Source organism: Monodon monoceros, unplaced genomic scaffold (assembly GCF_005190385.1).
Source record: "Monodon monoceros isolate NGI ecotype Baffin Bay Population unplaced genomic scaffold, NGI_Narwhal_1 Super_Scaffold_7, whole genome shotgun sequence".
NCBI lineage: Eukaryota > Metazoa > Chordata > Mammalia > Artiodactyla > Monodontidae > Monodon > Monodon monoceros.
This window is the reverse complement of record NW_021703784.1, coordinates 76,324,852-76,339,731: the sequence shown is the minus strand read 5'-3', so window position 1 is coordinate 76,339,731 and position 14,880 is coordinate 76,324,852. Positions and strand designations below refer to the sequence as shown.

General features: G+C 37.0%; 2 protein-coding genes across 2 annotated transcripts in view; one reads left to right on the top strand and one right to left on the bottom strand.

Moving 5' to 3' along the window:
- Nucleotides 1-14,880, bottom strand: part of ANO3 (anoctamin 3) — a 413,314-nt gene that overhangs the window by 82,150 nt on the left and 316,284 nt on the right. The window contains 2 exon segments of the mRNA XM_029209693.1: nt 1,707-1,841; nt 6,234-6,355. Of these exon segments, the coding sequence (XP_029065526.1) occupies nt 1,707-1,841; nt 6,234-6,355 (257 nt within the window).
- The window catches only part of MUC15 (mucin 15, cell surface associated), a 114,598-nt gene that overhangs the window by 25,250 nt on the left and 74,468 nt on the right, over nt 1-14,880 (top strand). The gene's annotated exons all lie outside the window — the stretch shown is intronic.

The following is a 14,880-nucleotide window of genomic DNA, read 5'->3' as shown; positions in this document are numbered from 1 at the left end:
TAAACAACTTGTGTCCATCAGCAGAGGAATGGATAAAGAAGATTTGAGATACACACACACACACACACACACACACACACATGCACACACACAAAATAGAAGAGTATCCAGCCATGAGAAAGAAGGAAATCTTGCACCTTGTGACAACATGGGCTTTGAGGGTATTACACTAAGTGAGATAAGCCAGATGGAAAAGAAAAATACTGTATGGTATCACTTTATATGTGAACTCTTAAAAAAGAAAGAAAGAAAAAAATAGCCAAACTCATAGAGAATAGAGAAGTAGTAAAAATATATATATATATATATAGTATTTTTATTTTCAAGACACTATAACTCCAAATTACAATCTCACTTCTCAGCTTCAGAGGTTACTGATTCAACATCATATAAAGAAATGCCTAAAGGGGGATGAATATTTCCAGTGGGCACATGTTTGTCCAGGAAGATGCTGCCTTCCAGAGTGGTAGTGAGTTTGCAAAACTCTGAAATAAACTTGTCACTAGGTGAAATGCTTTTGAACAGTAGGTGTTTCTTTGTTTTCATGCTAATTACCATTTGGCCTTCAGGAAGAACAAGGGGATTCTGAGATACCAAATCAAGGAATTTGGTTATGGAATAGGATTCAACCCTGGGACAATGAAAATATTTTGCTTTTAGGCAAAATTGTTATACAAATACATGTGCACATAGATAAAGAATATTCAAGGAAATGCATTTTATGGTCCCATTAACTGTCATGATTACTACCCAGTAGCAAGGCCATGGTTAAAAGATGGACCAGAAGGGAAAAAAAGTACTGAGCTTTTTTTTAAGGAGGGGAAAAGTACTTTTTCATAGTTTGAATTGCATCATACAAGGTTGAACTTGATGAAATCCTTGTGGTGTAGTAAATAGAACATGCTGTTAAGAGGATTCTTTAATTAATTCTTTAACTCATTTAATTCTTTAATGTGACTTTTACCTCTGCTGAATAATAATGTTTTGTTCATATATCCAAATCTTGAGTCATTTAAACTTTAACAGAAAAATCACCATTCTGATAAATGTTTGATGTTTCTCAAATCTTATTTTACTACCATTTTGATATCTTAAGTTGATGCTAAAATCTTTCATAAATCTATTCTCATAGAGAGTAAGAAGAAAGTAGAAAGTGATTTTATGTTCTCATGAGAGGAGACTACTTAGGGTAGGATTTATATGGTATGAATATTTTGTTTAGACATCTTTAACTATGTAAGGTTCCCTCATCTACTAAAAGGAATACTCATCTCCAAAGGTGGTAATGAAAGTTGCATAAAATGAAACAATATATCTGGACAGTCTTTGTATATCTTAAGTGTTTAAAGAACTGTAGCTATTATATTTATTTGAATTAATATATTAAGAAAGCATTCAAGACTACAAAATACTATGCAAATTTAAATTATATAGAACTGTCTATTGCATTGCTGAATTATTGATTATGTGGGATATACTAGAAAGAGACATTTGGCATAAAGAGAAACAGTCTTAGAATTTATCCAAGAGACTTTGCATATAAAAATATAGAAATGACCTTTTTATAGTGCTTCTCCCCTGCAAAAACAAAAACAAGCAAATAAATTTAGTACCATAACTCGCTTTTATAGTCAGCATTACTATAAAGCTTTCATCCAATCAGAAGAAAGGCCAAATTTTTTTTAATAAGTCTGTTGATAGCTTACCTTACTTGACTTGCGTTCATTGTTAATATTCCATAGAAGAAAACACACAAGCCAACAATAGCTGCGGGAATCAGCATTCCAGTATACCACCCCAGCCAAGCAAAGTATAGCCCAATCTTCTCACCAAAGTATAGCCTGCATGAGAAAGCAAATCCTTAGCTTAAGGCAACGTAAGTGACACTACAAATAGCCATGTCGCACCTAGTCAATTTCAGATGGACAATTGACTATACTGGCTCAGTTCCTCCTGTGCTCCATCTGGGGTGTCTTAATAGTCTCGCTCATTAATGAATCCAATAATGGTGATATTGTTTATCATTAAACATTGTCATTATAGGAGTCATTTTATTTTATTTATTATCGGAGTATGTTTATTTCTTTCTTTTTATAAGCCAGGTCTTGCTTTTCTTCATCCTCCTAGTAGAATCCCTTTTTGTTTTCCTTACACAAAGCTGTGCTAAACCATATTGCTTTGGCGTAAATCAGAAAAACATCTCCCTCTAGGTAGCTGCTGAAAGCAGACTTGATTTCTGTCTCCGTCTGCACCCTTGGCCCGACTCCTTTATGCCAGACACAATCTGCACAACTGTGTCACACATCTTCCTCAACAAAGTTCAACTCTGCTGTTCCTGGAGCACATGATTCCTTCCTTGGTTTATGCTGTTCCCTTACTTTGGAATATTACATTTCACCCTCTTCTCCTGTCTGGCTTGTACTTATCCTGTACTTTATATCACTTCTCCTGGGAAGCCTGCCCTGATTTCACTTCAAACCTGGGTTAGACGTCCCTGCTCTTGCTATCACATTCCCTTCACCCGTGTTTCAGTGTCTTAAACTTGTAAAACTTTATGACAATTACCTGTCACTCCCCTATTCCTCTCCCTCCCCATCAGAATGCAAGCTGCTTGAAAGTGGACCTGTGTCCTGTCTCATTAGCACCCACCACAGGAAGTGTTTTATTGAAAGAAGTGAAGGGAATGAATGCATTTTATTTCCCTTCAGCTTATTAGCATAATTTATATGGAAGTAGCAGATGAATAAGGCAGTTCTGATGACCACTCAGTTGTTCTTTCTTCACCGAATCTACTGCCAATAGTAACTGTCACAGTTTATACAGCTCTGGAAAAAAATAATAATTTCTTGAATTCTGTACTGGTGTTTGTCCCAGCACTAGTTTTAAAGATTGGTGTTTTACAGTTCATTTGGGAATACCTCTCTGTGCAAAAATTCTTGCTGGGAAGAAAATTCTCTTGTTATTTGTTTTTCCTTAACAAGACTTCTCTCTCTGAAAATCATTCTTTCTACTCCATTCTCTGTCTTGTGCCAACTAAAATTTGTGCGTATTCTACCAAGCGTAGACATGGAGCTGTCCTCCAATGAGCATCATTTACCTAATTTTTTTGTTTTTTCATTTATTTCTCCTAGGAGACAGATCAATACTCTATTCATTTCTTATATACTGACAGTGTTCTACTCTGAGACGAAGCTTATAATATTAACAGTTATTCCAATATAGCCACTTGTTCCTTTCAACAAGTGTTCTTCTGTGGGGTGGAGTAGGGTTTGGGCACATATTACTAACATTTTTATAACGATGACTATAAAGGACTGCACAGACAGACCCCCTTATATGGAAAGCATTATACAAGATTTTAAATCATACATTGTTGAAGGTTAAGAGGGGCAATAATGTTATTTGACAGGAGTATAATTACCTAAGTTACAGCAGATTTCAGATCTGTTTCATGAGAAGAAGCTAGTTCCAGGCAAAGAAGGCTAATGAAAATGTCCTTAACCTAGAACGTGGGAAGTCACAATCTTTTAGGATCTCTAGGTGTTCCTTAAATTTCTCTAAAACGATGACAGGGCAAGGAGGAACAGGGGGTTGCTATTGGTGTCACCCCATCACACTTCACCCACCGTCACTTTCATGTTTTATATACTGGTGTCCTATGTGACATTTCATTTGATGATAGGATTCTACTGCTGAAGTAACTTCTATCATAAAAAACTTCTATTATAAAAACAAATGTTAAGTTGACCTCTTTTAGAGAGAATCATTTCACTTAGTTTTTAAATTTAAATCCTTCTGGTGCCTATTGGGAAACACTGAAAAAAAACCACACAGCTATTTTGTTAAGCAGGTTTCGTAGTTGACCATTTTTTAAATGTATTCTTTCCAGATTCCAGTATTTCCCATGGAAGAATAGATTGAAACGAAGATAGGCGTTGGCTACTAAATGTTTGAGTCTATTCTTAAAATGAGAACAAAACACAAACACATGTTCAAGAATGGTTGTTTATAAAAAATAAAATGAATTGATAGTCCCTCACTTTTCATCCACTATTACTGAACTGCCTTTTTCAGCAGGAGAGAATACAGGCCTTGCCTGTGGGTGTCCATCATCTGTGACACAAGTATATTAAAAAAACTCTGATTCCAGGACACCCTCTTTCTCTCACTATGGACAGGAAGCCACGCAATAAGAGGCTCACGTCCTCAAAATTGTATAGTTTTAAGAACAATGTAACTCCAAATAATTAAAAAGTCACAGATTTTAAGGCAATCTTCCTACTCATTGTAGAAAACTGGGTCTTGTACAAAATGCTATGTACAAGATTGTATAGTTTAATCTGAATGCTTCATCGCCATCTCAACTTTGTTAACAAGAAAGTTCCTAGAGAGCAGGCACCTGTTGAAATGCCATCTATACTCTTTTACGGCCTTCATCTTGGGTGGGTCCCTCATCACATCTCTCCCCTTAGCCACTTGAACACAAAATACATGATTTTCATAAGCAAAATTTCCCTTCTGAATCAACACCTAGAGAATTGGTAATAGTAGCTGAATCACCCTATTTATTGAAAATAAAGGTTGCTTGGTGAAATTACCTGAGGCAGCAATAGCAATGTCTCCTATAGATAGGAGAACTGTTGACACTGAAATGCTTGCTTGAAAATCCCAACTTCACTTTAATTCCTATTAAATATGGTTTTGTGAGTTAGCACATCTCACTGTATTCATGTATCTCTAAAACAATTATTCTTTAACCTGCATAAATAAGACTCTGATAATTTGTCGTGATTGAATTAGAATCAAAGCATCTTGATTTTGGATATACCCAAGTACTTAATGTTTGAGATAAAAATGGTTTGGTGTTGGATAGTATGCTTTGTACATCCATTCCACATTCTACCTTTTTCCTTCCTGCTATGTGCCCAGGAGTCTCACCTCTCTGCATAGTATCACCTATGTTTCTTCCTTCTTCTTGCTTCCTGATAGGCTCATTGGCCAACTGAAGGTACCAGCAGGAGATCACAAGGAGGGATAAGAGATGTGGGGTGTTTTTTATTACTCTGACTTTCTTCTTCTATGATTATAGCTTTTAACAAGTTCTGCCAACTGCTCTCTCCCTTTGTCCCTTCAAGTCTAGGTCTGATAACAGCTTCCAGCTTTTGCCAGTCCCTGGAAGCTTCATTATCATCTGTTGGCTCCCTTGATTCTATTTATACTTCTGCATATTAAATTCTCTTCAAATACCCCTTCTATTCTATCAGTTCTATCAGTTTCCTGTTGGGAGAATGATTGATATAGTTATGAGTTATTCTTGATATTTATATTTCATAAACAGCTCAAAATATCAACATATATAACCTTATAATATGAATGCTCTTTTTTATTTTACTTTATAAATATTTCTAGTTATCTGGGGACTTAAGTCCTTTTTAATATATATTTCCTGATTTTTAAAAATAAGAACAAATTATTCTCCATCAAAATAAAATAAATCATGAATATAACACTATTTCAAGACTAATTCAAGTTGAGAGCAGTTATTTACTAGGATATACCTCCTGGAATAGAATAGACACTAAGTATTTGTTGAAGGATAAATACATGCATAGATGCTATGTTGGCCATTTTTCTCTTTGCTCTTAGATCCATTTTCTGCCTTTTCCTCTTTGGATTTGTTCTCACGGGAAAGTAGATTATATAGATTCACTTGTAAATTGCTGCTGGTAAGTTACACTAGGAGGTACTGGAAGTCTCAAAGGTGGAAGGAAGGGAAGAGCCCATATCTTTTCTCCTCTCCTGGCTGTACTCAGGGCTGTCTCCAGAGCAGCCATAATTTGTTATGGCTCCATAATTCTCTGTGGCTCGACTCTCAACACTTCACTTTCCTGCAGGTAGTCCTACTCGTGGATGGCATAGCTCTTGCCCAACGGCTCAGGTAGTAAGCTCTGAAATATACTTAATCTCATTTTCCCTCCAGCTTTAAGGGTTGTTAGCAATTTTCTGCTGTTGTTGTTAATCGCTGGTTGCCTCACATTTCTGTTTATTTCTCAGCTTTCCCATCCCCTGTGCTACTGAGTCCCTAAATTAAGTTCCTTTCATTGAAAAGACGTACAGTGGCTTCTTTTTTCTTAATCACACCCTAACTAATACAGATGATTTGGTGGGTAAATAAAATAATAAGAAAAGGATAACAAAATAGCATAATATGTCTTCCATTATCAATCCAGTACCTGATTAAATCCAGGGGCTGATGCTTGTACCACATTCCCCAGCGTGCCCAGCGCTCATATAATAGATGTCTGTTATTCTGAGGTCCATGGGTTTTGATGGGCTGGTTACTCTTGTAGGCGCCCTGAAACAAATAAAATAAGATGAATTGATATTTATTCTTTTAGTGAAATTTGAACTAATAGGAATTGTTTTTGCTTTTTTTCCTTAGGGAATAATTTAATAACTTACTGAAAGCTTCAGAAATTATAAACGTAAGTCCATCACTGAAGTGATGTAGTAAATGCATTTATATATCTATATTTCATTGAAAATACTCTGATAGTTCCTTAAAAATTCTTTCTTAAATCCCCTTTTTAAACCAATGAGATCCCTTTCACTTAAAGTAAGCTTTAGGTTTCATTGTTTGGAACCCAAGGTCTTGTAATAAACACAATATCTTCATCATCATTGAGAGAAATTGTTGTAATCTTTAGTTCAGAAATTGAGCATTATTCTGCTTTGAGAATTGATCCAGTACCAGAAAATATTTATTTCATTTATAGAAGCTAAGGGAAAGAGTCAATGTTCATTCAGCAAATATAGACACCCCCCCCAAAGAATCACTATGCTGTCCACATGAAACTGACATAATATTGTAAACCAACTATATTTCAATAAAAAAATTTTAAGTATAAGAGGCCTGTCTCCAGTGTTATTCATGTTTTGAAATCTGTAAAATTTACTTCCGTTAGATATTCCAAAAATGGAAGCATGTTTTCCAATTCTTTATACTCCCTTCAAAAATCTGTCATATGGGTTGCAATTTCAGAAACATAGAATATATATGCCTATTAGAGGAATGTGTTCCCTGAAGGCTGAACTGCTCTGCTTTTATAATTAAAAAAAAATGATAATAGATATAGTGACTTTATTTTCTGAATCAAAACTTATGACACAGGATTTTACAAAGTCCCTCTGCTCACTCTAATATGTGATTCTACTTTTATGAAATGTTTGATGAAAATTTAAAACAAGTGGAATTATGCCTCAGTTACCTCAGCTAAATGATGAGGATAAGAATAAGTATTAATGATACCAATACAGAGGGATCTTGTGAGGGCCCGTTTGGAGAATAGCTATGAAGTGCCAGCCACATAAGTATAAAAATAATGTCAGTCGGGCTTCCCTGGTGGCGCAGTGGTTGAGAGTCCGCCTGCCGATGCAGGGAACACGGGTTCGTGCTCCGGTCCGGGAGGATCCCACATGCCGCGGAGCGGCTGGGCCCGTGAGCCATGGCCGCTGAGCCTGCGCGTCCGGAGCCTGTGCTCCGCAACGGGAGAGGCCACAACAGTGAGAGGCCCGCGTACAGCAAAAAAAAATAAAATAAAAAAAAATAATGTCAGTTAATTTTAGGTGTTTGCTATATTGTGGCCATTGAACAGTGCAAAACTATCTGAATGGTTCCAGACAACCAGGGCTGTGAGTTCCTATGAAGAAAGATGGCACCTTGAATCATGGTCTGTAGGTGCCTCAAGGCTGAAATGAGAGACACATATGGACTTTGCCTCCGGCTTTCTAAGAAAATAGATAAATTAATTAGGTAAGGGTGGAAGAGCAGTCTTCCCTAAGGGAGCCCAAAGTGTTTAAAACCTAACGATTGGAAGCTAAGGAGATGAAAGTAAAGATCAAGATTCTAAGACATCCACTTGAGAAAAGTTTGTTTGCTTGTGAAACTGGACTGACTTGTTAAGGTAGCCTGCCGTGAGATTGGGAAGGTAAGGGAAGGTGAACCAAAATCTCAGGTTTCTTTCATGTATTTCTGATAATCCTAAAATACATGACTTTCCTTCCCAGCCTCAGTGGTCAGACATAGGCATTTCCTGGGTTTTAGGCACTAAGCTTTAGATCCGTAGTACCTCATTGTTCTGACTTGGCTCAGTAACCTCAATCAACCATAATGCTCTGACTCTTGCCCACCCATGCATTCTCATCCCTTTGCAGAGGACTATGTACACTCAGTGATCCCCACCACCTCCATGATCGGCCCCTTCCTCCAACTGACACACTTTTCTACTGTCTCCACTATTCATAATTGATGGGATTATCAATTCCATCAATATTTTAGGCAAACTCTTTCTCATATATATATTCTCCTTCTTCCCTTTCTTTCTTCTTTGTCATGCCAAATTTCACTGGACATGTCTCTTTCTTCCCTCTAGCTACTGTCTCTTTTGTAAGTAAAAAATAAATCTCAGCTGTGGGTGCAAAGTGTGAGATCGATACTAATAATACTCCTGCATCAAGGAAGGAGGTCTAAACTGTGACTGTCCTTATGCAAATTATAGTCAGTGCCACTGACTCCATTTTCCTCTAAATAAGTCTTGTTTTTCTTTCTTCAAGTAGTAGTCTTTAAAATTGATAGAAAATTCCTGAGTCCATTTTATTGACTTGCTGCTTTGTTTTCGTTACTTGTATTTCATCAATATTGTTTTCCAGTCGTTTTGTGTATGTATACCATATACTAGTACTTCTACCAAATTATAAGAATAAATGGGAAAATGACTATTATTTACAACCTATTCCCAATAGTTTCCAAATTTCACACAAGAAACTATCAAATAAACTGTCAGAACACAGGCTAGTTAGGTAAACAAAATTACTTAGAGAACAAAACAAACCTTCCTGTGCTACAGAAGCTCTCCCAGGGACTCAGGTTTGCCACTGAACAGTTTACCACTTACTGACTAGGTCGTATTTGACATGGTGTTTAATTTCTCTGAGCCTTGCTTCTGCATCTCTGCAATGGAAAAATAATAATATCTCCCCTCCAAAGTTATTGTCAGATGAGTGGGAAAACCCATGCACGGGACCTGTTGCACGAAACACTCTAACACATTATCTGTTATCATTATTTCTATTCCTAATATAAGTAGGTATGCCATAATGAATAGAAGCATTGGAGTCTGGCTTCCTGGGCTCAAAACTGTGCCTTTAATACTTAACCTTTCTCTGCCTCAATTATCTATCTATAAAACAGAGTTAATATTATTGCCTATCTCAAAGCGTTGTTGCAAAGGTTAAATGAGATAGTCCATATGAAACGTTTAGCTCAGTACCAGACAGGAAGTGCTCAATACATTTTATCTTTATGAGTTATACTAGACTGTGAATTCCTCAGGTATAAGGGTTATGTCCTATGAGTTCTTAGCCTTTAAAAAAAGAAGACTGATGGGCTTTGAAAACACACACATTAAACCTCTAAAGACCCTGTTCTTATTTTGAAATATATAACTGCCTTAAAAAGAATATAGGAGTCAGCTGATCCTTTAACCCCATCCTGTCTGAGCAAAGAACAGACGCCCTCTGGCAACCTACACGCAGAGGCGGGGCCAAATCCAAAGCTGAGCCCCGGGAGCTGTGCGAACAAAGAAGAGAAAGGGAAATCTCTCCCAGCAGCCTCAGAAGCAGCGGATTAAAGCTCCACAATCAACTTGATGTACCCTGCATCTGTGGAATACATGAATAGACAATGAACCATCCCAAATTGAGGAGGTGGACTTTGAGAGCAAGATTTATGATTTTTTCCCCTTTTCCTCTTTTTGTGAGTGTGCATGTGTATGCTTCTGTGTGAGATTTTGTCTGTATAGCTTTGCTTTCACCATTTGTCCTAGGGTTCTATCCATCCGTTTTTTGTGTTTTTTTACTTAAAAAAATATTTTTTTCTTAATAATTATTTTTTATTTTAATAACTTTATTTTATCTTACTTTATTTTATTTTATCTTCTTCCTTCCTTCCTTCTTCTCTCTCTCTCTCTCTCTCTCTCTCTCTTTCTTTCTTGCTTTCTACTTTTTCTCCCTTTTATTCTGAGCCATGTGGATGAAAGGCTCTTGGTGCTACAGCCAGGAGTCAGTGCTGTGCCTCTGAGGTGGGAGAGCCAACTTCAGTACACTGGTCCAAAAGAGACCTCCCGGCTCCACATAGTATCAAACGGCGAAAACCTCCCAGAGATCTCCATCTCAACACCAGCACACACCTTCACTCAACGATCAGCAAGCTACAATGCTGGACACCCTATGCCAAACAACTAGCAAGACAGGAAATCAAACCCACCCATCAGCAGAGAGGCTGCCTAAAATCATAATAAGGCCACAGACACCCCAAAACACACCACTAGACGTGGACCTGCCCACCAGAGAGACAAGATCCAGCCTCATCCACCAGAACACAGGCACTAGTCCCCTCCACCAGGAAACCTACACAACCCACTGAACCAAGCTTAGCCACTGGGGACAGACACCAAAAACAATGGGAACTATGAACCTGCAGCCTGCGAGAAGTAGACCCCAAACGCAGTAAGATAAGCAAAATGAGAAGACAGAAAAACACACAGCAGATGAAGGAGCAGGATAAAAACCCACCAGACCTAACAAATGAAGAGGAAATAGGTAGTCTACCTGAAAAAGAATTCAGAATAATGATAGTAAAGATGGTCGAAAATCTTGGAAATAGAATAGAGAAAATGCAAGAAACATTTAACAAGGACCTAGAAGAACTAAAGATGAAACAAGCAATGATGAACAACAAAATAAATGAAATTAAAAGTACTCTAGATGGGATCAATAGCAGATAGCTGAGGCAGAAGAACAGATAAGTGACCTGGAAGGTAAAATACTGGAAATAACTACTGCAGAGCAGAATAAAGAAAAAAGAATGAAAAGAACTGAGGACAGTCTCAGAGACCTCTGGGACAACATTAAACACACCAACATTTGAATTATAGGGGTTCCAGAAGAAGAAGAGAAAAAGAAAGGGACTGAAAAAATATTTGAAGAGATTATAGTTGAAAACTTCCCTAATATGGGAAAGGAAATAGTTAATCAAGTCCAGGAAGCACAGAGAGTCCCATACAGGATAAATCCAAGGAGAAATACACCAAGACACATATTGATCAAACTGTCAAAAATTAAATACAAAGAAAACATATTAAAAGCAGCAAGGGAAAAACAACAAATAACACACAAGGGAATCCCCATAAGGTTAACAGCTGATCTTTCAGCAGAAACTCTGCAAGCCAGAAGGGACTGGCAGGACATATTTAAAGTGATGAAGGAGAAAAACCTACAACCAAGATTACTCTACCCAGCAAGGATCTCATTCAGATTTGATGGAGAAATTAAAACCTTTACAGACAAGCAAGAGCTGAGAGAGTTCAGCACCACCAAGCCAGCTTTACAACAAATGCCAAAGGAACTTCTCTAGGCAAGAGACACAAGAGAAGGAAAAGACCTACAATAACAAACCCAAAACAATTAAGAAAATGGTAATAGGAACATACATATCGATAATTACCTTAAATGTAAATGGATTAAATGCTCCCACCAAAAGCACAGACTGGCTGAATGGATACAAAAACAAGACCCATATATATGCTGCCTACAAGAGACCCACTTCAGACCTAGAGACACATACAGACTGAAAGTAAGGGGATGGAAAAAGATATTCCATGCAAATGGAAACCAAAAGAAAGCTGGAGTAGCAATTCTCATATCAGACAAAATAGACCTTAAAATAAAGACTGTTAGAAGAGACAAAGAAGGACACTACATAATGATCAAGGGATCGATCCAAGAAGAAGATATAACAATTGTAAATATTTATGCACCCAACATAGGAGCACCTCAATACATAAGGCAAATACTAACAGCCATAAAAGGGGAATTCAACAGTAATACATTCATAGTAGGGGACTTTAGCACCCCACTTTCACCAGTGGACAGATCATCCAAAATGAAAATAAATAAGGAAACACAAGCTTTAAATGATACATTAAACAAGATGGACTTAATTGATATTTATCAGACATTCCATCCGAAAACAACAGAATACACGTTCTTCTCAAGTGCTCATGGAACATCCTCCAGGATAGATCATATCTTGGGTCACAAATCAAGCCTTGGTAAATTTAAGAAAATTGAAATTGTGTCAAGTATCTTTTCCGACCACAATGCTATGAGACTAGATATCAATTACAGGAAAAGATCTGTAAAAAATACAAACACATGGAGGCTAAACAATACACTACTTAATAATGAAGTGATCACTGAAGAAATCAAAGAGGAAATAAAAAAATACCTAGAAACAAATGACAATGGAGACACGACGACCCAAAACCTATGGGATGCAGCAAAAGCAGTTCTAAGAGGGAAGTTTATAGCAATACAATCCTACCTTAAGAAACAGGAAACATCTCGAATAAACAACCTAAACTTGCACCTAGAGCAATTAAAGAAAGAAGAACAAAAAAACCCCAAAGGTAGCAGAAAGAAAGAAATCATAAAGATCAGATCAGAAATAAATGAAAAAGCAATGAAGGAAACGATAGCAAAGATCAATAAAACTAAAAGCTGGTTCTTTGAGAAGATAAACAAAATTGATAAACCATTAGCCAGGCTCACCAAGAAAAAAAGGGAGAAGACTCAAATCAATAGAATTAGAAATGAAAAAGGAGAAGTAACAACTGACACTGCAGAAATACAAAAGATCATGAGAGATTACTACAATCAACTCTATGCAAATGAAATGGACAACTTGGAAGAAATGGAGAAATTCTTAGATATGCACAACCTGCCAAGACTGAATCAGGAAGAAATAGAAAATATGAACAGACCAATCACAAGCACTGAAATTGAAACTGTGATTAAAAATCTTCCAACAAACAAAAGCCCAGGACCAGTTGGCTTCACAGGCGAATTCTATCAAACATTTAGAGAAGAGCTAATACCTATGCTTCTCAAACTCTTCCAAAATATAGCAGAGGGAGGAACACTCCCAAACTCATTCTACGAGGCCACCATCACCCTGATACCAAAACCAGACAAGGACGTCACAAAGAAAGAAAACTACAGGCCAATATCACTGATGAACATAGATGCAAAAATCCTCAACAAAATACTAGCAAGCAGAATCCAACAGCACATTAAAAGGATCATACACCATGATCAAATGGGGTTTATTCCAGGAATGCAAAGATTCTTCAATATACACAAATCAATCAACGTGATACACCATATTAACAAATTGAAGGAGAAAAACCATATGATGATCTCAATAGATGCAGAAAAAGCTTTCAACAAAATTCAACACCCATTTATGATAAAAGCCCTGCAGAAAGCAGGCATAGAGGGAACTTTCCTCAACATAATAAAGGCCATATATGACAAACCCACAGCCAACATCTTCCTCAATGGTGAAAAACTGAAACCATTTCCATTAAGATCAGGAAGACAAGGTTGCCCACTCTCACCACTGTTATTCAACATAGTTTTGGAAGTTTTAGCCACAGCAATCAGAGAAGAACAGGAAATAAAAGGAACCCAAATCGGAAAAGAAGAAGTAAAGCTGTCACTGTTTGCAGATGACATGATATTATACATAGAGAATCCTAAAGATGCTACCAGAAAACTACTAGAGCTGATCAATGAATTTGGTAAAGTAGCAGGATACAAAATTAATGCACAGAAATCTCTGGCATTCCTATACACTAATGATGAAAAATCTGAAATTGAAATCAAGAAAACACTCCCATTTACCATTGCAACAAAAAGAATAAAATATCTAGGAATAAACCTACCTAAGGAGACAAAAGACCTGTATGCAGAAAATTATAAGACACTGATGAAAGAAATTAAAGATGATACAAATAGATGGAGAGATGTACCATGTTCTTGGATTGGAAGAATCAACATTGTGAAAATGACTCTACTACCCAAAGCAATTGATAGATTCAATGCAATCCCTATCAAAGTACCACTGGCATTTTTCACAGAACTAGAACAAAATATTTCACAATTTGTATGGAAACACAAAAGACCCCGAATAGCCAAAGCATTCTTGAGAACGAAAAACGGAGCTGGAGGAATCAGGCTCCCTGACTTCAGACTATACTACAAAGCTACAGTAATCAAGACAGTATGGTACTGGCACAAAAACAGAAAATAGATTAAAGGAACAGGATAGAAAGCCCAGAGACAAACCCACACACATATGGTCACCTTATCTTTGATAAAGGAGGCAGGAATGTACAGTGGAGAAAGGACAGCCTCTTCAATAAGTGGTGCTGGGAAAACTGTACAGGTACATGTAAAAGTATGAGATTAGAACACTCCCTAACACCATACACAAAAATAAACTCAAAATGGATTAAAGACTTAAATGTAAGGCCAGAAACTGTTAAACTCTTAGAGGAAAACATGGGCAGAACACTATGACATAAATCACAGCAAGATCCTTTTTGACCCACCTCCTAGAGAAATGGAAATAAAAACAAAATTAAACAAATGGGACCTAAGTAAACTTCAAAGCTTTTGCACAGCAAAGGAAACCATAAACCAGATGAAAAGACAGGCCTCAGAATGGGAGAAAATATTTGCAACTGAAGCAACTGACAAAGGATTAATATCCAAAGTTTACAAGCAGCTCATGCAGCTCAATTAAAAAAAACCAAACAACGCAATCCAAAAATGGGCAGAAGAGCTAAATAGACATTTCTCCAAAGAAGATATACAGATTGCCAACAAACACATGAAAGAATGCTCAACATCGTTAATCATTAGAGAAATGCAAATCAAAACTACAATGAGATATCATCTCACACCGGTCAGAATGGC